The sequence below is a fragment of the Denticeps clupeoides genome, chromosome 5 (genome assembly GCF_900700375.1).
Source record: "Denticeps clupeoides chromosome 5, fDenClu1.1, whole genome shotgun sequence".
NCBI lineage: Eukaryota > Metazoa > Chordata > Actinopteri > Clupeiformes > Denticipitidae > Denticeps > Denticeps clupeoides.
Genome location: NC_041711.1, coordinates 18124909 through 18144846, shown reverse-complemented (window position 1 = coordinate 18144846; position 19938 = coordinate 18124909). Strand labels below are relative to the sequence as shown.

At 41.9% G+C, this 19938-nt stretch overlaps 1 protein-coding gene across 6 annotated transcripts; it reads left to right on the top strand.

Moving 5' to 3' along the window:
* Positions 1 to 505: 505 nt before the first annotated feature.
* Positions 506 to 19265, top strand: als2b (alsin Rho guanine nucleotide exchange factor ALS2 b). Of its 6 annotated transcripts, XM_028979613.1 has the most exons (36): positions 506 to 677; positions 1393 to 1455; positions 1775 to 1923; positions 1997 to 3048; positions 3627 to 3975; positions 4607 to 4669; positions 6385 to 6553; positions 6757 to 6853; positions 6973 to 7050; positions 7290 to 7475; positions 7627 to 7798; positions 7894 to 8083; positions 8176 to 8241; positions 8521 to 8683; positions 8800 to 8931; positions 9032 to 9160; positions 9290 to 9313; positions 10296 to 10366; positions 11027 to 11093; positions 11179 to 11369; positions 11701 to 11766; positions 11872 to 11970; positions 12202 to 12366; positions 13929 to 14040; positions 14148 to 14225; positions 14418 to 14560; positions 14753 to 14917; positions 15090 to 15207; positions 15455 to 15612; positions 15979 to 16089; positions 16195 to 16371; positions 16463 to 16508; positions 16585 to 16646; positions 16733 to 16882; positions 16988 to 17084; positions 17175 to 19265. In XM_028979613.1, exons 2-36 carry the CDS (start codon positions 1439 to 1441, stop codon positions 17211 to 17213), a joined length of 5151 nt encoding a protein of 1716 aa, XP_028835446.1. In that variant the 5' UTR covers positions 506 to 677; positions 1393 to 1438; the 3' UTR covers positions 17214 to 19265. The 6 variants fall into 6 exon arrangements, with proteins under 6 accessions (XP_028835446.1, XP_028835450.1, XP_028835448.1 ...); XM_028979617.1 differs by lacking the exon at positions 4607 to 4669; XM_028979615.1 differs by lacking the exon at positions 9290 to 9313.
* The last annotated feature ends 673 nt before the right edge of the window (positions 19266 to 19938 follow it).

The following is a 19938-nucleotide window of genomic DNA, read 5'->3' as shown; positions in this document are numbered from 1 at the left end:
CCGGCCAGGAGGAAACAATGAGGTGGACCAGGTTTTAAGGGTCTGGCATGCTATTTGTGTGTGTGTGTGTGTGTGTGTGTGTGTGTGTGTGTGTGTGTGTGTGTGTGTGTGTGTGTGTGTGTGTGTATACACACACACACACACACACACACATATATAGTTTTACAAATTATTGTATAGTTTTACAAATTATTATACAAATTCCTGCACATATTATTATATTCTACAGTGTGATATGTGTGTATTTATATGCGTGTGTGTATATATAAGTGACGTTTACAAGTTACACTGTGAGAATTCTGTGTGTGGGCATTTGCTCGTTTAAGATTTTTTAAATCGTATTGCATATTATTAGTCTCCAGTGGATATTGTTTCGATTTCTTCTATCCAGCTGGCGGAATTTGGACCTGAATGTGGTCATCACAGACGTGATCTAACAGGTTATTGTTGCAGGACAAAGCGAAGCGCGACGCGCGTTTTGAGCCTCGGCGCCTTCCGTAGAACAAGTGATCGCAACAACAATCCCTGCCGAGTCAGTTAGGCCAGTTTACCGATGGGGACGGACTGGCCGCCCGGCGACTCTTCGAGCTGAAAACAAGATTGTCGTTCTTTACTAGTATCGATATTTTTTCGCAGGTGTTGGACAGCGATAACGTCGGCGCGTTTTTTTTCCTCAGGTAAAACGTGAGCTAAATAGGAAATGAGCCTTAATCCGCTGCGAGGCTCGTGGTTTACCTGGAGGTTTTAGTTACACTGTCACTGCCGACTTCGTTGGGCTAATTACACGTTTTACGACATTTAACGCAAAAGCTGAGTCCGGTCGGTGTGTATTGTATGGGATCTAAAGCCAGTGTTTTCTCATGAGTTTTTTTTAATGGAGACCTTATATCTTGCAGACGTTATAAGGTGTCTATGGCTTGTATATATCCTTTATATATCCTGACTAGTATTGTCAGTAACAGTTTCTTGTAAATTATTCTATTGAAACTCCATCTTATGGCTCTTCCTATTTACCTAGTAAAAGAATGTGAAGCAGGTTAAACATATATTTTACTCCATAAGGAAAGGCAATCTCTTATTTTAACCCACTTGTTGTTATTGTTGGTTGTGGCAAAAGTAGCAAACTGAATGACGTTTAACGTGGTACTTGAGGTGGGTGATGTGCCGACGAAGTAAGATTATCCCCTAGAAACGCATTTTGAATTGGGAGTCAGGTCAGCTCTTGCTTCCAGGTCTGTTTAGCCCGAGTGCCTGTAGTCTGACATTGCGCCATGTGAACCTTTGGTCACACGTGACTTACAAACAAAACACATCTGTAAAACTGACACAAGGGCGACGTTTTTATGATGTCTTCTATCGTAAGTTATTCTGTGATCACTGTTTACTTGACAGGATTGGTGACCCTCCGGCGCCCAGCTGACATGGGGAGGTCATAGGGATGGAGAAACGGAAGAGGTAGGGTTGCTACCGGTGTCATTTCGGCAGGCTGTTATTGTCGTCCTGTTGGAATGAGCTGTGATGTAAGCTTAGTAGCCCCTGGCATTACTGTCTCGTCTTTGCAATTTCATACTTTTTTGTTTGTTTAAAATAGTAAACAACATGCTGTCTATTATCAATTTAAGTCTGTCCTGTTTCTGTGTGTTTTCATTTCCATGCATTTGCATTTATTATTTGCATTTATTCATGTTTTAGGAATGGTTACCCAAAGAGGTCTACAAATGAAGCCTTTTGTGAATTGCTGTTGGGTATGTTTGTGATTATCGGTCTGTTTTAGCTCTGGTGAGGAGGACGGCTCTGGTGAGAGGGGGCTGCTCCACACTTGGAAGGGTTATTCCTGCAGCCTTACCCCAGAGAGACTGCTTCTGTCCCATCCTGTGCTGCAGGCAGCCCTGGGTAGCAAACATGGAGTCCTTCTGCTGGAGGGTAAGGACACTGGTAAACATTTAATAATTGTTTTGTTCACTAAGATTTTTTTATTTTGAGCATTTTTTTTCAGGAGGACACGTTTACAGCTTTGGTGAATTGCCTTGGAAACAGACATCACTTACGGCAACATCAGCTGAACCCATCTTGGAGGCGGGTCTTAGTGGGCAGCGTGTCGTTGCTGTGGCAGCAGGCAGCTTTCACAGTGGGGCTGTGACTGAGGATGGGGGCGTGCACATGTGGGGATACAACACCTCTGGCCAATGTGGACTGTCAGGGCTTACTGTCGTGCCCAACCCCACCCCTGTGGGCATTGTGGACTCTGAGACCACCCCTCCACAGGTCGTGAATGTCATGGAGTTGGCTTGTGGAGAGGAGCACACTTTAACCCTTTCCACCCACCATGAGGTGTGGGCCTGGGGCAGTGGTTGTCAGACGGGCTTACTGACTACCATCTTCCCTGTGTGGAAACCCCAAAAAGTGGAGCACCTTGCTGGTAGGCACGTGCTACAGGTGGCCTGTGGGGCCTTTCACAGTCTGGCCCTGGTGCGTTGTCCAACTACTTCTCAGGACACCCGGCGGCCACCACTGGATAAGTGTGGACAATGCCACCAGCTTCTGTATACCATGACTGATAAAGAGGACCATGTGATCATCTCTGACAACCACTACTGCCCCCTAGGGGTGGAGCTGGGGGAGGAGGGAGAAGTCAGGCAAAGTACACTCACTAGTCCGGGTCGAGGGCCTTCAGGAAAGGGCTTAAGGAATTCTCCATCAGAGCCAATCCTGCCCAGTTACAGCAAGAGCCCAGATAAAGCTCTCTTGTCTCCTACAATCCCAGGTGGCTCACCAGCTGCTGGTCCCACTCAATCCAAAGATGAGTCTCTCTCCGCTGCATTCGTAAATGATGTGGAAAAGGCCCAGGTTGCTGAGCCTGATGGAGATGCCCCAATAGTTGAACAAGATCCAAGCACTCCTCAACAGGATGCCACCAAGCCTGCAGGCACAGGAACTAAGAGCTCACCCTATCCCAATGAGCAAGCAGTGAAAGACTACCTTAAAAGGCTTTCTGACCATTCTCTGGCTGAGCAGGCTAAGATGTCACCAGCAGTGCACCGGCCACAGGTCATAAAGCTTTACTCATCATACAACTTGTTTGATAGGCCTTCCGTTGTAAGAGTTTTTGTTCTGCAGATTACTGTGTTAATTAATTAGGTCATTATATTAAAAGTTGCATAGGACGTTTACTGAAGCGGTTATGGAGATTAAGACGGAGGCCAGAAACATAGAGAATTTTATTGTAACCGGAGAAAACAAAGTCAATTTTTCAGAGTTGCCTCTTTTTACCTTCATGACTGTGTTGTTCACTACTGTCATCATCAAAAAATGCTCATTAGCATGAGTGAATGATAAAAAAGGATAATCCTTCAGGAATGTTGGAAAACAATCCTGTTTTCTAACAGAGCAAATGCACCTTTTGCCTTGTTTGCTATTTTCATTGGTTTATTACATAACCTTTTAATAGTCCTGTGTCTTCAATTTTCAGCTGTCTAGTACCTTACAGAAGTCATTTAATTATTACTTAATTTGTAATTAAGTTATTGTATTTTTTTTTTCGCTTCAAATTCACTGCTTTATTATTTTATCTTTTTTCTCTACTGCAAGCGTATCTCACCTTTGCTATTTGTAATATTTCACCACAGGCCTATTCTGACTCCCCAGACCCTTTCACTTCTGGCCCAATGGGCCCCACAATCCTCCCGGCGGTCCCAGTTGCCTCTGCACTAAACAGCCTGGTGGCCTCATGTGCATCTGCGGTCGGTGAGCGTGTGGCCTCCACATATGAGGCGCTCTCCCTGAGGAAGGTGATGAGTTACTACTACACAGCCCCCAACCCCGGGGCAGCCGAGGGCACAAAGGAGAGTCCGCAGGAGCGCATCCGCCTGGAGGAGTCCCTGCAGGGCAAGAAGAGCTCCAGTCTGGGTGATATCCGTGAGGAGGAGGCGGAGGGTCTGAGCAGACGCCTGTCATTGCCTGGTCTCCTCTCTCAGGGTAGATACGCAGTTCAGCTCTTATCCTCATACGGGGGGATGTGTAAGTAGGCACAGTGCTACAGTGGAGGTGTGTGGTCTGGTTACAGCATGCTGTGGTCATTGTGAAGTCATACAGAAGTGTTTTTGTGGGGAGAGTGTATGGTGATCATACACCTGTGTGGATGTGCTTTAGAATGTGAAAAGGTCTGTTGCTCTTTGCTTGTGAGCACAGCTTATTGGCTAATGTGTGTTTGCAATAATTGTAAATGGGAAGTGAATTTTTGATTTTGTCTGATTATCCAACTGAATGATTTCTGGTCGCATTTTCAGCATTTATCAGTCACCGTTGCTTTAGCCCCCCCATACCATTCTATTGTTCGTTTATGTAGATCAGTCACTTAAAAATCACACAATGTTCTACTCTATGGACAAAGACTTTATTTATAATAATCTTAATAATATTTTATGTTGATATGGGTCAGATCACAAGACAACACAAAACTGATTAATAAGAAACATTAGTCTAGGTTGGTAAGCTCTCATGGTACTTGGTTATGGAAGTGGGGTAACTAGCTAAAGGGTATAAACATAGATGTTGAGAATCTGTGGAGACCTGTATATAAACATGACTACTGTTACTATGGTTACAGAAATGCCAGCTGCTGTTCCTGTCATCACAAAACCTGTGGAATTTAAGCGTGTAGAATCTACAGGTAACAAAAGGTGGCAGAGAACATATGTTTCTGTAGGTCTGTCAGTTTAATGTAGTTGATTGGACTGGAGATCTGCTTGCTAGAGGGTTGCCTAATTTCAGATGCCATAACAATGTTTCAGACAGTGGGAGGAGCCCAGAGCCATAGCTCAGCACATGTCATTCTTGGACCAAATTAACTGTTTGAAAATGGGCTTGAAGACCAGCTTCTGGGCTCATCACATACTGTCTAATAAGGCCTCAGAGAGTCTTAAAATATGGACAGCCATATGATCAGCCGTAAAATCATGTCAATAACATGGGCAAACTTAAGGACTAATCAACTTTGACAAGTCAAAATTATGAAAAAAGAAAAACTGCTGCTGCTTTTGTTGGATGTGCACAGTCGGCAGTAGTCACGACCTATCCAAAAAAGTGCAGAGTGACCCATGTTGTCTGAGCCTATAGAAGACCTCCTGAGGGTCAAATTGCTAACAATATTAATGCTTGTTCTGATTGAAAATTCTTAATGTTATCTACCTAAACATTGTAACCCCTTCATGGATACCTTGTCGATACCTTGATGGGTCATGACTATTCTAGTGGCTCAGGGGGCTTTATTTCAGTTAAAACATTTTTTATTATTATATAGTAAGATATAAACATATTTTGTTTTACCCAAATGTATTTTTTTTAAATGACTGATTGATTTGAAGTATTAATATAAGTAACCACATTGTAGGCAGATCTCCAATGTTGATCTACCATGTAGTAGTAGAAATGACTAAAATTAATTCTTTGCTGACTCTTAATTACTGCAATCTTGTAACATAAGCAACAATGTATAACAATGTTAGCTTATTATTTTGTGTCTTTGATTACATCTCAAAACTAATTTCCTCTCGCTGTCACACACACCTACACCCACAGTCTCAGGACATTACAGATGGCCTCACTGCAGGGGATGGACAGAATTGAGTCTGTTTGGTTCCATAACAAAAATGAAGCTATTTTCTCTTTCTTGCTCTCTCTTACATTCCCCACCTTCCCCCTCTCTGCACTGGAAATCTGCACACAAGCCCCAAGCTTTGGTGCCATGCTCTCACCATTCTTCCTCTTTTTGTTTTGTGCCAGCATGTGTAGGGATTGTGTGGGCAGGTGAACAGTTGGGCTGTGTGTCTGTTTTTTTTTTTTTCTTGGCAGTAGTTGCGCTGGGGTGTGTGTATGATTTGTGCAGTCGACCCCCCCTCTCTGGCTGCAAGTGGGTCTGTGCTGGCACAAAAATGTTCATATGGAGTTACTCTCCGTCACCAAGCTTTTTTCTTTGTTCATAAGAACATAAGAAATGGCCTGTCAAGCTCACTTGGAGGACCATTAAAACAAATCATAATTAAAATACATTTTAGTAATCGTTGGCTGGTGACAAAGATTTGTCTGCTAGGTTTGGGCAAAAGATTGATTTAAAATATGCTTATTACTATTTTGCATATTTTATGCAGCTGAGAATTGCCAAACCTTTTAATTTATGGATTTAATTATGAAAATAGATAAGTAGTACTCCAATTGTGACATGAATATATTAACTTAAAACTTCAAACATGATATTTACATTATGATTCATGTAATTGTGAAAATCACATCATGTTAGGATTCATTGCCCAGACTTAGTATTTCTCTCTGTAAGTCTTCACCCCCTGTAACAATGAATTAAGTCATACCTTTGTCTCCTTCTCTCAGTGTCTCCTCGGCTTTTGCGTAGGTGCAGTCGCTCCCGAGTGCGAGCTGCACCCCTGAACCCTTCCGATGTTGGTGAGAACAACGCTCATCTGCCCTCCCTGCAGACGGAAGTATGGAGTTGGGGGCGGGGCCAAGAGGGGCAGCTGGGACATGGAGACGTTCTGCCCAGGTCTAGTGCTTGTTGAAGCATCACTGGGCATTTGCACACATTTAGTATAAGGCCTTGAATGGCAAATAACAATTATTTATACCTTTCAGGTATTTAGTTGGTGTGTAATTCAGTTCCTTTTAGCTGTCACATTGTATTGTTTTTGCAGTTAATATTTTTTAAAAACATCCAATGAAGATCAAGGATGAATTTTTGTCTTTTAGGTTACAGCCTCTTTGCATCAAGAGTTTGAACAATAAGGAAGTACTTAGAGTAGCGGCTGGCTCTCGCCACTCACTGGCCCTCACTGCACAATCTCAGGTAGCCACAACCAATTTGCTATTTCAGTTACATAAGCTTTGTACATGTGTGTGTTCTTTTGCGTGGAGGGTGGGGCTGGTTCTTTGTTCAAGTTGGACTGAGTTGTGTTTATTTTACAGGTGTTTTCTTGGGGCAGTAACAGCTCTGGCCAGCTCGGTCACATGGAGTCACCCAGCACTGTTCCCCGTTTAGCCAAGGTACACATATACGACAACATAATGTAACAACAGGCAATGTAAATGTTTCTACTGCCATGTAATGAGGCTTTTGAATACCCTCATATCCATTTTCATATGATGAGCCATATTCAAATGTGAAAAATCAAATGTTAACAGGCTGGGAGGGTTTCAAAATAAGGACACTCATCATCAGCTTTTATGCGGTTGTGGATTTGCTGTTGGTTGCTGTTCTTTTTTGTTTCCATTTCTTTGTGTAGATGTCAGAGGGAATTCGTGTGTGGGATGTGGCTGCAGGACAACAACACACCCTGCTATTGGCTGACGGTGATTGTTTTCAGCCAATCCTGTACTACAGTGGGCAGCAAGTCAGGGAGAACCAGAGCTCTGAGGCCCAAACGGGGGGATACACCCAGCAGCCTGTTCTTCTGCCCTTTTGTATGAATGTGAGCCCAGAACATGTCAACCACTCTTCAATGAGTAGTGTTTTCAGAGTTGTTTCATCATTATATCTCAAATGTTTTGTTTTTTTAAATTCCATTGTTCTTTGTAGTATTTTTTTGTTCAATGTGGGCTTTTTTGCTCTTGTGTGTGTAGCTGGGCTATGTGAGCTGTGTGTTTGCTGGTGGACAGAGCTGTGCTGCACTAGCTGACAGGAATGTGATGGGTTTTATTGCCAGCCTGCATGAGCTGGTATCTGCAGAAAGAAAGTACTACTGCAGACTGACCAACATCAAGAGCCAAGTGTTACAGCCTCTACTCTCACTGGGTATGATTTTACGTTCACTGCTCAAGCTATAGCGTCTACAGCTGCTGCTTACCGTGTCTCAGAAACTCCCCAACTTGTGTGTGTCTGTTGTATAGACAATCTTAGCTCATTTCTTGGACAGTCCTGCTGTGGGCTGCTGCAGATCCTAATTGGACATTTTAACCGAGTGTGCCGGCTGACTGGGCAGAACTCTGTGTCCCTTACCTCACTTCTGCGGCGCACACGAGACATCAAAGGGTTGGTTATCCTCGATAACGCTCGTGTATTCCTGGACACATACACAGAGTAAGTCTCTAGCAGTGAGTTTTCACACACAAACAGTAAACAAATGTTTACCGGATATTTCTGTCTCATTTAATTTTTGTCTTCTTTTCTAGGTATTGTTCTGCAGTGGGAAATTTCCTGGTTATGGGCGGTTTCCAGGCCTTAGTGAAACCGTCCCAGTGAGTTTGTGTGTCCTTGCTTGAATAGACTGACTGCATCATGCATCACTGTACCACTTTTGTGTACCTAGACGTCATACTTTTGGTGCATGTTTTTAAACATACAACAATGTATATCAAATATTTTAAGTGTATGTGAACATAATATTGAAGTTCTCTCTCTGACCATATTTGGATGAGAGGCTATTGATAACTAGTGTCAGGAAATCCAGGAGTTCATAAATTAATTATAGTTTTTAACTTGTTTATGAATCACTATCTCTCTCTCTCTCTCTACAGAGATGTTTTTGGAAAGGGTTGTGACGTGCTGCTGCGGTTGGTTGAGAGTACAGATGAGAATACTGGTGCAGCAGAGTTGCTACTTTCTCTGTTTTACCTGCCAACACAACACCTACAAGAGTACAGCAGACTGCTGCTGAAACTTGCCACCTGCTATGAGGTGGTACGTATACACGCGCACACACACACACACGCGCGCACGCACGCACACTTCATTCATGCTGCACTTTTATGTTTACATGGACAATTATGCATACAAATGAACATGTACATATCCAGAACTCAGTGGATTATCAGAAGCTGCAGGACGGCTGTTCAAAGTTTGAGTCTCTGGCTCTTCGCATGAAGAGGAAGAGGAAGGAGGCTGAATACACAGCGCACTTCTGGAAGTCATTCCCTGGAAAGATGACAGTGAGTTGTGTTTGGGTGTCTGAGTGGATTTGCAATGCTTAAATGTCTGTGTTAAAACATCATGTTTTTGAAACTGAGGTTGTTGCTCTTTGTCCATCAGGATTCTCTGCGAAAGCCGTCTCGGCGTCTGGTGTACGAGAGCAGCAATAAGTCCCTGACACTGCAGAATGCTGGAAGGTTCTCTGTCAACTGGTTCATTCTTTTCAGTGATGCCCTTGTGCATGCACAGGTGAGTGCCAAAACTCTCTCGTGCTCTCTGTCTGTCTCTCGCTCTCTCTCTCTCTAGCTATTTCTCTTTCTTTTTTTCTTAGTTGGTCCATGGTGTTTGTGTTTCTGATGTTCATCTCTATTCTGTCAGGGCATGGTCCCCTATAAAAGCTTCGTAAGTATATGTGCTCATTGGAGAAGCAGCCCTCTCTCTAGCACAGTTCCCCCTTGTGGTCAGGGTTTGGCTTGCCGGCAGTTGTGTTGTTATTTGCTTTTGCTTTTGGCAAACCAAAACGCTGGCAGACTAGTCTTAATGCGGCAAGGCTAGATGAAAGATTCACTAAATAGATTCAGAAGAGCTAAAAGTAATATTACTTTTTAATAAGGGGCTGAGATATTGCACTTTGGTTTGGATGAAGCCAAATGATGTCAACAAATATCTTGAGATATTTGATTTACACAAGGAGTGTAAAGTTGGATTCCACTGGCAGGAAACTAATGACTTCAGATAAATGAAGAAAAAAATGTTCTCCTGACAGGTACATGTGCCCGAGCCGAGCCCTGCTGTGTCTCCTGTTCCCTGTGTGCCAGCACACGGTCCTTGTTTAGTTTGGTAATGGCCAAGACTTTCCACCCACCCATTCCACAAATGTTTCACCTATTTCTGTCTGTACTTTGTTAGCAGCTGATGCATTATCATCACCATAATTCCTTTCAGTTTCTCCTTTCAGGGGTACAGAAGGAGAAGGTGAAATTTTTACCATCTCATAAAATCATTTTTGTTTAAGATTTTCATATTCTCCTGTCTCTTGATACATTTGTTGAGTACTATGTGTGTCTGTGTAAAGCCTTGGCCATTGCCATTGATCTGTTTTATGTGAGGAGTAGCTTCATCCTCAATCCCTGATCTCCTGATCCCTCAATCTCCTGAAGGAGCGGTGTATGCTTGTGAGTGTGCGTATGCATGTGTGTACGTGTTGAACATGATATTTGTAGAAATGCATTTTCAAGCTAGGTCATAGTTTATTGTGCAAGAATTCGATTTTTTGTGTGTATGTTTATCACTGTGTGAACTAAAAAAAAAATGTTATATAAAAAATCGTCAATGATTTTCTTCTGTTTGTATTGTTGCTCTCTTTTCTTTGCCTCTGTTACAGTTTTCCACCCATCATGTCTTCCCATTGGCAACACTGTGGGTGGAGCCCATCGCTGAGGAAAACACTGTTCTGTAAGTCTGCTATCTGCTATCTTTATAGTCATTTAGATTTAATTATCAATTTATTTCTCTTGCTCAATGTGACAACTTGCACAGATTCCTGACATACCTTAACATGGTAAAAGAGGAAAAAATCAAAACTGGAGTTGTCCTCAGGTCTGTTGATTACATGGTATTCATGTCTGTAAATGAATATGATATTTTTAGAAATGCATTTTCGAGCTATGTCATAGTTTATTGTGCAAGTTAGAAATTCAAATGTTATTAGTCACATACACAGTCATACACGGTATGATATGCAGTGAATGCTTTAAAAACTGCTATAGACCACAGTATTGCAAATATTGCAAGTATACAGTGCACCAATATGCAAATATTGCAAACATAAACAATTATTACACTTTTATGTTTTTAACATAAAATGTGTAACAGGTAGGGTGAAGTAAAATTTGTGCAAGGATTCCTGGGGGATTGAGTCCAGAAGTGATTAAAAGTGAAAGTGCTGGAGAGCATTAGTGTTCTGTCCTATGAAGTGTTGTGGTTGTTGAGAGCTCATATAGCCGAATTTATGCAAGTTAGTAGGTTAAGTTATGTGGCTTTGTTCTTACATTTCTGAGCCAAATTGCTCTAAATTTTACTACTTGTTTATTTTGATATATTCACTTTGATCAGGTATGGAATGAAGGTGACCTCACCTGAGGAGACTTTTACCCTTCTGGCCTCTTCCCCTGTGGAGAAGGTATGCCTGCTTCCCATGTCCATCAGACGTAGTTTATCTGCAGTGGACATCTTCTCTGAATGTTTGCTCCATCACATTATGCCAGGCAAAGTGGCTCAGATCCATAAACCAGGCAGTTGAGCAGGCTCTGAGTGGGGTGGGGTCAGAAAGCCCAGGGGCAGCACAGAGAGCAGACCCTCCCATTTCACGAACAGCCTCCTACACATTCTACAAGGACAGCCGACTGAAAGACGCCACCTATGAGGGTCGCTGGCTAGCTGGGAAGCCCAATGGCAGGTGAGATCCATGTAAAGTTAGGGTGGTTGCTAGTTTGTTTTTGCAAATGTATTACTTCCTTAAAAAGATCACTAAAATATATTTTATTTTAGGGTTTGGCACTATGTTCTAGAATATTACAGACTTTTCACAATTACAGTTATCATGAGATCATATATATCACATGACAGAGCGTATTTCTCATCCCAGCACCCCCCACCTGCGCTTCTCTGACCAAATAGTCTGAAATCGTGTTTGTAGACTTCTACAAAAATCAGATTTTTTTTTTTATGGAGCATGTATTTAAATGTTTTACATGAGGTGAATTCCTTCTGTTCATTCTCTTTTTCAGAGGTGTGCTAAAGTGGCCCGATGGGAGAATGTACACAGGCTCATTCAAAAATGGCCTGGAAGATGGGTCTGTTGAAAATCAAATTTTATTAATTTCATTATACACTGGAATCATTTTCATTTTTGAGATTTTTTTTCTGACTGTCAGTCTGACTACTGAACTGTTGTCCAGGTTTGGTGACTATGCTGTTCCCAATAAGAATCTGAATAAGACTGATCATTATCAGGGCAGCTGGAAAGATGGCAAAATGCATGGCTTCGGGACCTACAGGTGTGTATGTGTGTGTCTAAAGTTTCCTATTTGATGTCAGTGTGCAGGAAGTTTCTAAATGTTTGTGTCATCCAATTCTTATTTTAATTTCTGTTGAAGTGGAAAATGCTTATTTTATGAAGAATCAAAAACAAAAAGCCTTATAAAACATTTATAATATGTTGCATAATTTGTACATGTGGAACTCATAAAATAATATCTGTGTGTTGTGTGGTTTGCATGTGTCTGTAGATACGCCACTGGGGAGATGTATGAGGGCTGGTTTCAGGACAATATGCGACATGGCCATGGTATGCTGCGCACCGGCAAACTCAACTCTTCCTGCCCCAGTGTCTTCATTGGACAGTGGTTGCAGGACAAGAAGAATGGCTATGGCGTCTTTGATGACATCACCAGGTACCTTATGATTTTTACTTCAACCATTGTAAATCTTGTGTCAATATCATACTCAGACAGTAATCCTGTAGAGGGGGTTGCAATTTAAGGATATTGAAGCAAGAATGTAACACACTGCTCAACTCCAAGTCAATCAAACTTCTGTGAAATAAAACTGTCCACTTAGGAAGTAACACTGATTGACAATCAATTTCACATGCTGTTGTGCAAATGGAATAGACAACAGGTGGAACTACAGGCAATTAGCAAGATGTCCCCAATAAAGGCGTGGTTCTGCAGGTGGTGGCCACAGACCACTTCTCAGTTCCTATGCTTTATGGCTAATGTTTTGGTCACTTTTCAATGCTGGCGGTGATTTCGCTCTAGTGGTAGCATGAGACGGAGTCTACAACCCACACAAGCTCAGGTAGTGCAGCTCATCCAGGACATCAATGCAAGCTGTGGCATGAAGCAAGACGTCCCCAATAAAAGTCTCCTCAGGTGAGGATGGCATAGTGTCCAGAGCATGGAGGCACTACTAGGAGACAGGCCAGTTCATCAGAAGACATAGAGGCCATAGGAGGGCAACAAGCAGGACCACTACCTCCGACTGCCAGAGCCCTGCAAAATGACATCCAGCAGGCCACATATGTGCATGTGTCTGCTAAAGCGGTCAGAAACAGACTCTGTGAGGGTGATATGAGGGCCTGACATCCACAGGTGGAGGTTGTACATACAGCCCAACACCGTGCAGCATGTTGCCAGAGAACACCAAAATTGCCAAATCTCCACTGGCACCCTGTGCTCTTCACAGATGAAAGTAGGTTCACACTGAGAGCTAGTGATTGGTGAGTCTGGAGACGCCATGGAGAATGTTCTGCTGCCTGCAACATTCTCCAGTATGACCAGATTGGCAGTGGGTCAGTAATGGTGTGGGGTCAATTTCTTTGGGGGCCGCACAGCCCACCATGTGCTCACCAGAGGTAGCCTGACTGCCATTAGGTACTGAGTTGAGATCCTCAGACCTCTTGTGCATCCATAACGCCACAACGCTAGACCTCATATGGCTGGAGTGTGTCAGCAGTTCCTGCAAAATGAAGGCATTGATGCTTTGGACCGGCCGCCCGTTCCCTAGACCTGAATCCTAGACCTGAATCCATTTGAGGACATCAATTGACGCATCATGTCTCGCTCCATCCACCAACGCCCTGTTGCACCACAGTCCATGAGTTGGTGGATGCTTTAGTCCAGGAGGAGATCCCTCAGGAGACCATCCGCCACCTCATCAGGAGCATGCCCAGGGAGGTAGGGAGGTCATACAGGTACATGGAGGCCTCATTTTGACTTGTAATTACATCAAAGTTGGATCAGTCTGTAGTGCGTTTTTCCACTTGTAATTTTGAGTGTGACTCCATGGGTTGATAATTTTGTGTGGTTTTGATGTCAGCACAAAGCATTTATTAAGAATATTTAATTCATACAGATCTTGGATTTCTTGTTTTTGTGTTTCCTTTATTTTTGAATATTTGTGTATAAACAGCCAGCTTCTTTGTGTGTGTATGTGTGTGTGTGTTTTCCCTTAGAGGTGAGAAATACATGGGCATGTGGCAGGAGGACCAGAGGCAGGGAAATGGAGTGATAGTCACACAGTTTGGGCTTTACTATGAAGGAGCTTTCAGCAACAACAAAATGATGGTGAGAACAGAATTGTAGAAGACAGAAGTGAGAGCAGAAGTGGTTTTGAGTAGTTTTCTGTATACTTTCTGTTTATTTCATTTTTTCACTCTCCTTACTCTCATCAGGGCACTGGTGTGTTGCTGTCTGAGGATGACACCACATTTGAGGGAGAATTCTCAGAAGACTGGACCCTGAATGGAAAAGTATAGAAACTTTATCATATACTCTCACTCATATGTGAACATGTTTTTTTTTTCTATCTTTGTGGGGATCTGACATCAGTATTATAAATAACTGCCTTTATCAAACACCAATTTAAGCCTAAAGCAAAGACTGATAATTCTTTATCTTATTTACACACACACGTTTTTCTCATTGCCTTTCCATATTCACAGGGTACTCTGACCATGCCAAATGGGGACTTCATTGAGGGCTCCTTCAGTGGAGTTTGGGGTTCTGGGCTGAAGATCTCAGGCTCCTACTACAAACCCAATCTATATGACTCAGACAAAGAGAACAAGCATAAGCATCGTGCAGTGTGAGTGTTGATGCCATTTAAAATTCTAAACGTTGGACTATTGATATTGTCCAGTGAGCAGTGGTCCCTTTGTCTGGTCAACGGGAAACATTCATCCCACTTGTGTAATTCTAAATGATTCTAATTTAATTACATCTAAACATTAATTGTATAGTACCTCTGTATCATGTTATGTTAATTGTTTTTGTGTAGTAAGTTAGGGCGTCTCTCTGTGCCCTCGGAGGAGAAGTGGTTGTCTGTGTTCGAAGAGTGCTGGAGTCGACTGGGCTGTGAGACTACTGGACAGGGGGAGACCAGCAGGGCCTGGGAAAACATTGCTATTGAGCTGACCACCAGCCGAAGACAACACAGAGACAGGTTCTTACACACACACACACACACACACACACACACACACACACACACACACAGAGAGAGCTACATACTTAGGTACCAAGCATACAAAGACATGCAGTCTGTTGACATCTTTGTGGATTTTCTATATTGGACCAAACTGTGCTGAATCAACCTGATTTGTGTTTCTCTTTAGCCCTGATTTGCTGAGTCGTTCTCATCATAAAACCCTGGAGAGTCTGGAATTCATCCCACAGCAATCAGACCCTGTTACCATGGAGTCATTTGATAGCATTCGGCGGTACCTCATCAAGGTGAGTTCACTTCACACCGTATTAGTCCCTGTGACTGTATTATATTTAGCCATATATTGGATATATTTTGTCATCTTTAACTGAGTAGTAGATGTGTTTATGTGTGTGGTTGTGACAGACACTACACTAGACATATGGTTACAATCATGCCAATGTGTTTGGAAATTTGGTTTTCAGGAAGTGTGAACCCCTTTTATTCAGGATGCCTAAATGTGCTTTGTGGCCCTGTCTCAACCTCTCATCACAGGCATGTGACACACCCTTGCATCCCCTTGGTCGTCTCCTGGAGACGCTGGTTGCTGTGTATCGCATGACCTATGTTGGTGTGGGGGCCAATCGTCGTCTTTTGCCTCAGGCAGTCAATGAGATCAAATCCTACCTCAGCCGCATATTTCAGATCATCAGGTGTGTGTGTGTGTGTGTGTGTGTGTGTGTGTATTAAATTGTACTTTTCTACATTATCCTTTGTCCTTACAGGGTTAACTGTTGTGTCTCAGATTTACTGTCTGAGATCCTTAAAGTCAACTATAATGTCAGACGAGACAACAAGGCTGCAGTTGCATCATTACTGAAAACAAATAGATATAATGGATTAAGAAAATAAATATCACTTAAGACTAGGGTGGAATAAAATATTCACATTAGGTTGAAATTAACTTTAAACTAGAAGAGACAGGGACAGTTTTGTTGCAATGGAATGCAATTTTGGTTTTACAGTGAGAATTTAAATACAGTGTCTTTGTAAAGTAAAATAATCTGCACCTGTTACAGGTTCCTGTTCCCTGGTTTGCCTGAGGATGGTGGCATCATCCCAGAGGTGCCAAACTCCCAGAAGATGAACTCCCAAACCGCTGACCCTCAGCTAGAGTCACCTCGTCCTGGGTAAGAGATCAGCTTTTACAGCCGGCCGTACTGGGAATAAAAACGTCTGCTGTACATAAACCAAGAAAACTTTACTGACAGCACATTATACTTGTTTGTTTGAAGGCGTGTGGTGAGTTGCTCCGCACTTCTCCTCCCTGTACTGCTGCCTCGTCTCTACCCTCCCCTGTTCACACTCTATGCCCTGGAGAAGGAGAAAGAGGAGGATGTCTACTGGGAATGTGTATTGCGTCTCAATAAGCAACCTGACCTGGCCCTGCTCGCCTTCCTCGGAGTCCAGCAGTAAGTCCCACACTGTGTGAGTGGAATTGGAATTTATCCACAAAAAAAAAAAAAAGTAAACTAAAGTGCTCTCCAATTATTTCTCTTTTAGGAAGTTTTGGCCAGTGTCAGTCACAGTTCATGGCGAAAAGCAGCAGGTACAGACAACCACTAATAATGACTATTCATTATTAATATTTGTTTTTTGTATTGAGGAATGTTGTATGGTTGTAGATTCAGTCTAGCACAAAGGATGCCTGCTTTGCTTCAGCAGTGGAGACCCTCCAACAGATCAGGTACTGAGTGATCAGGAAATAAATCCGTAACACTCATATTTCCACATATATTTCTTTATTAACTGTAACTCTCTTTTTCTCAACAGCACAACATTTACACCTTCAGATAAGCTACAAGTCATCCAGTTCACCTTTGAGGAGATTACCCAGGAGGTGCTCAGCCTTCTGAAGAAGGACTTCCTGTGGTCTATGGATGACCTGTTTCCTGTATTCCTTTATGTTGTGTTGCGCGCTCGGTAAGTGCAATTCCGCTTCCTTAATGCTTTCATTGTCCACATTAATGTTGTTGATATGTTCATTTTAATTGGATACTTTTTTTGCTTTAACCAAAATGTTCTCAGGATTCGTAATCTTGGGTCAGAGGTCAGTTTGATAGAGGATCTGATGGACCCTTGTGTGCAGCATGGAGAACATGGAATAATGTTCACCACTCTCAAGGTATCTGCAAATCAGTGGCCAGAATGTCTAAGTATTAACATAAATCAATACTTTGTGCTGACCTGCTCTTTCTCTTGCCCCTTATCACAGGCTTGTTATTATCAGATCCAGCATGAGAAAATTACATAATAGATCCATCTTGGTTGTGTAGTGTGGATGCTGGTCTATAAGTGACACTTCAGGATGGCAGACTGGAGAAAACACGCAGGTTCATGTGAGTGAATAAACATGAGGCATTTATCACAGCCCACTCTATTTGCTCATGAATAACTGCCATTATTACAAAATGCAACTGGCATGCAAAACACACACACAGATGGATGGACCGACGTGTTTTGCTCATTGTATGAAGTGGTCTCTCAGTTTGCATGCTTCAAAGAGGTCTGCCTGGAAACCCCTGTTTGTGTAATTATTGTCAGCATGAATGTGCAAGTAAAATACATCAGAACAGTTCAATCAGACTAAAGTAACGATTCAGGGCTTAAACTAATGGTTCGGGCGTTTATTATCTTTATTTATTTATTTTTGTATGTTTTGTAGTGCATTCCTACTTAATACCTGCTCAAAAGCTGTGATTGTAACAAGAACTATTTTCTCACAGTGTTCCAAAACAAGGCATATTGATAGTATCAATATGGGCTTAGATTGAATAAGCTACTGGTTAATTACACAGATATTTTCATTTAGACAAACAGACTGTTACAAGAAAGCACACAGACAGAGCTTTAAATCGACCCAGTACAGGTGCAAAAGGCAAACAGGTCTAAGCATGTCCTGTATACAGAATTTTTCAGAACTTTACAATGCACTATTAAACAGAAGAAGGAATAACCCTGGATTACTGTTGAAGGAGTCTGCTGGAATGAGGAATGCTAAGACTGACTACCTCTGTATAATTTTCTTCATCTGATCTGATATCAATTTGACTTTTTGTACTACCAGTGAAGTTCCGTCCTGTATTCCTATTACATTGCTTTAATGTCAGAAATATTTAGTATTAAATATGTTATATTAATTGTACATATGAAGATTGTCTTTCAATTTTTTTGCTGAGCTGACAGGTGAACAGTAGAAGGTGAATGTCTTGTTTTACCGGGTGCTCTTAATTCATGCATGTTTGCAATGCAATATTATACAGGATTCATGCATTGAGCACACAGACCAATTTTTGTGAACATGGAAATGGTCTGTTTTCTACATTTTCTTCTGACTGTCCACATATAACAACATCTGGTGGTCATAAAGTGTTTTTTTGTAATTGAGAACACTATTTTGTCTTTTTACCTGAAAGGTAAAGCTATGGAAGTATTCCCAGTGTGTTCCAATTTATTGCTTGGAAAGTAAATGTGTTGATACTTAAAAAAAAAAAAATCATGAAACTTCATGCTTGACACTAATTTTCCCATTCATTGTTTACTGTAGTGAATACTGTGGTGGTGTGAGTAATGTGACATGCATTGTATGACTGCATGGGCTGATAAAAGGGGGACATTTAAAAAGACTGTGAGTTTAGCCAGCGGTGGCCTTGTAACCAAAGGGACTTTGTTGCCCTTACCAAGAAAAGACAAGTTCAGTGGTTGATATTCCTTCACACAGATTAACTATTATGGTATAACTTTGTGACTGAACTATGCCGATCTTTGGGTTTCTTTTTAAACAACATAATGAAGTGATTAACGTTTATTTCATTGCTTGATGATCATACTTTGTAATATGTATGTGATTTTGATATCAGTTTTATTTTAACCTTTGTGGGTTAAATGCACTACATTCAGCAATATCTGTGAAAATGTATCATGCGAATACTGGCCACTGCGGTTGTTCTAGTCTCCTGTGTTTTTCCCTCCAGTCTGTCAGGTAGGTCAGACAGAGGGGATTTGCACAAGGGATCCTTTGTGTGGGCGAGAAGAGCAGAAACAGGAAGTGCTATTTAACCAGATAGATGATCTGGAATTCACCCTAAATAATTTGATCGATCAAGGTAGAAGTTTGTTTGTGTCTGTGGATGCTCTCTGTGTTCATCATGTATTGAATTCTGTTTGTGTGTAGGCACACTGGAAAAAAAAAAGTTGTTGTAATGATCATATTCAACTTATTGTTATTTTGCAAAAGACAGACATTTGTCAAAACTGTACAAACCGGTCAATTCAAACCAGGGGCCAATAAACTGATTAAGATTAAGTTGTCTGGATTCTTTTTGTTTTCATGGATTAAAATATTTATTTTTACAGTATACACTGCAACATTCCATATTCCACCTCTCCTGAGTGAATACTGTGGGCTATACAAGTATGGGGCATGTCAAAGTAACATGCATATGAATTGCAGTACCAGAGGTTTCCCAGCAGAATGTTGCATCTCACTTCCTCTGCCACCTTGTTTTCTTCACATATCGCATCCTGGTGCCATGTCTTCTCCAGGTAAACAAAGCACACTCACCCGGGCATCTGCACGATTCAAAAGAAGTGAGAGTCATAAGCCCAGTAGAGCCTCTTTAACTTGTCTACTGGATGGTTCTGATGGTTTCAGTGGTGGGCAATGTTCAGCATGAGCTGAAGTTCATAAACTGCTTCCTTGGATACCTTTCCATTTTGGACATGCTCTGACCCAGTTTTTTAGCATCTGAATTTGGTCCTCGTCAAAGTTGCTGATCATCCAAAACTCACATAGAATATGATACATTTTCAAGCACCCTTTGCTGCACTAAAATTCCGCACCTTATGACAGGTACCACTGCAGTGATTTTACCAGGGCTGATGAGAGTTAAGATACAATATATAATGTGTGAGGGAGGGGCATCTGCTTAAAATACACTCAGGGATTTAATTTCCTATGTATGTGAGGATGTACATGC

Bases quoted from the DNA above. Each gene is read 5' to 3' on its own strand.
- als2b (XM_028979613.1), top strand. The intron at 1,924-1,996 runs GTAAGGACACTG...ATTTTTTTTCAG, and splicing joins TGGAGTCCTTCTGCTGGAGG to GAGGACACGTTTACAGCTTT. The intron at 7,476-7,626 runs GTGAGCCCAGAA...TTGTGTGTGTAG, and splicing joins TTCTGCCCTTTTGTATGAAT to CTGGGCTATGTGAGCTGTGT.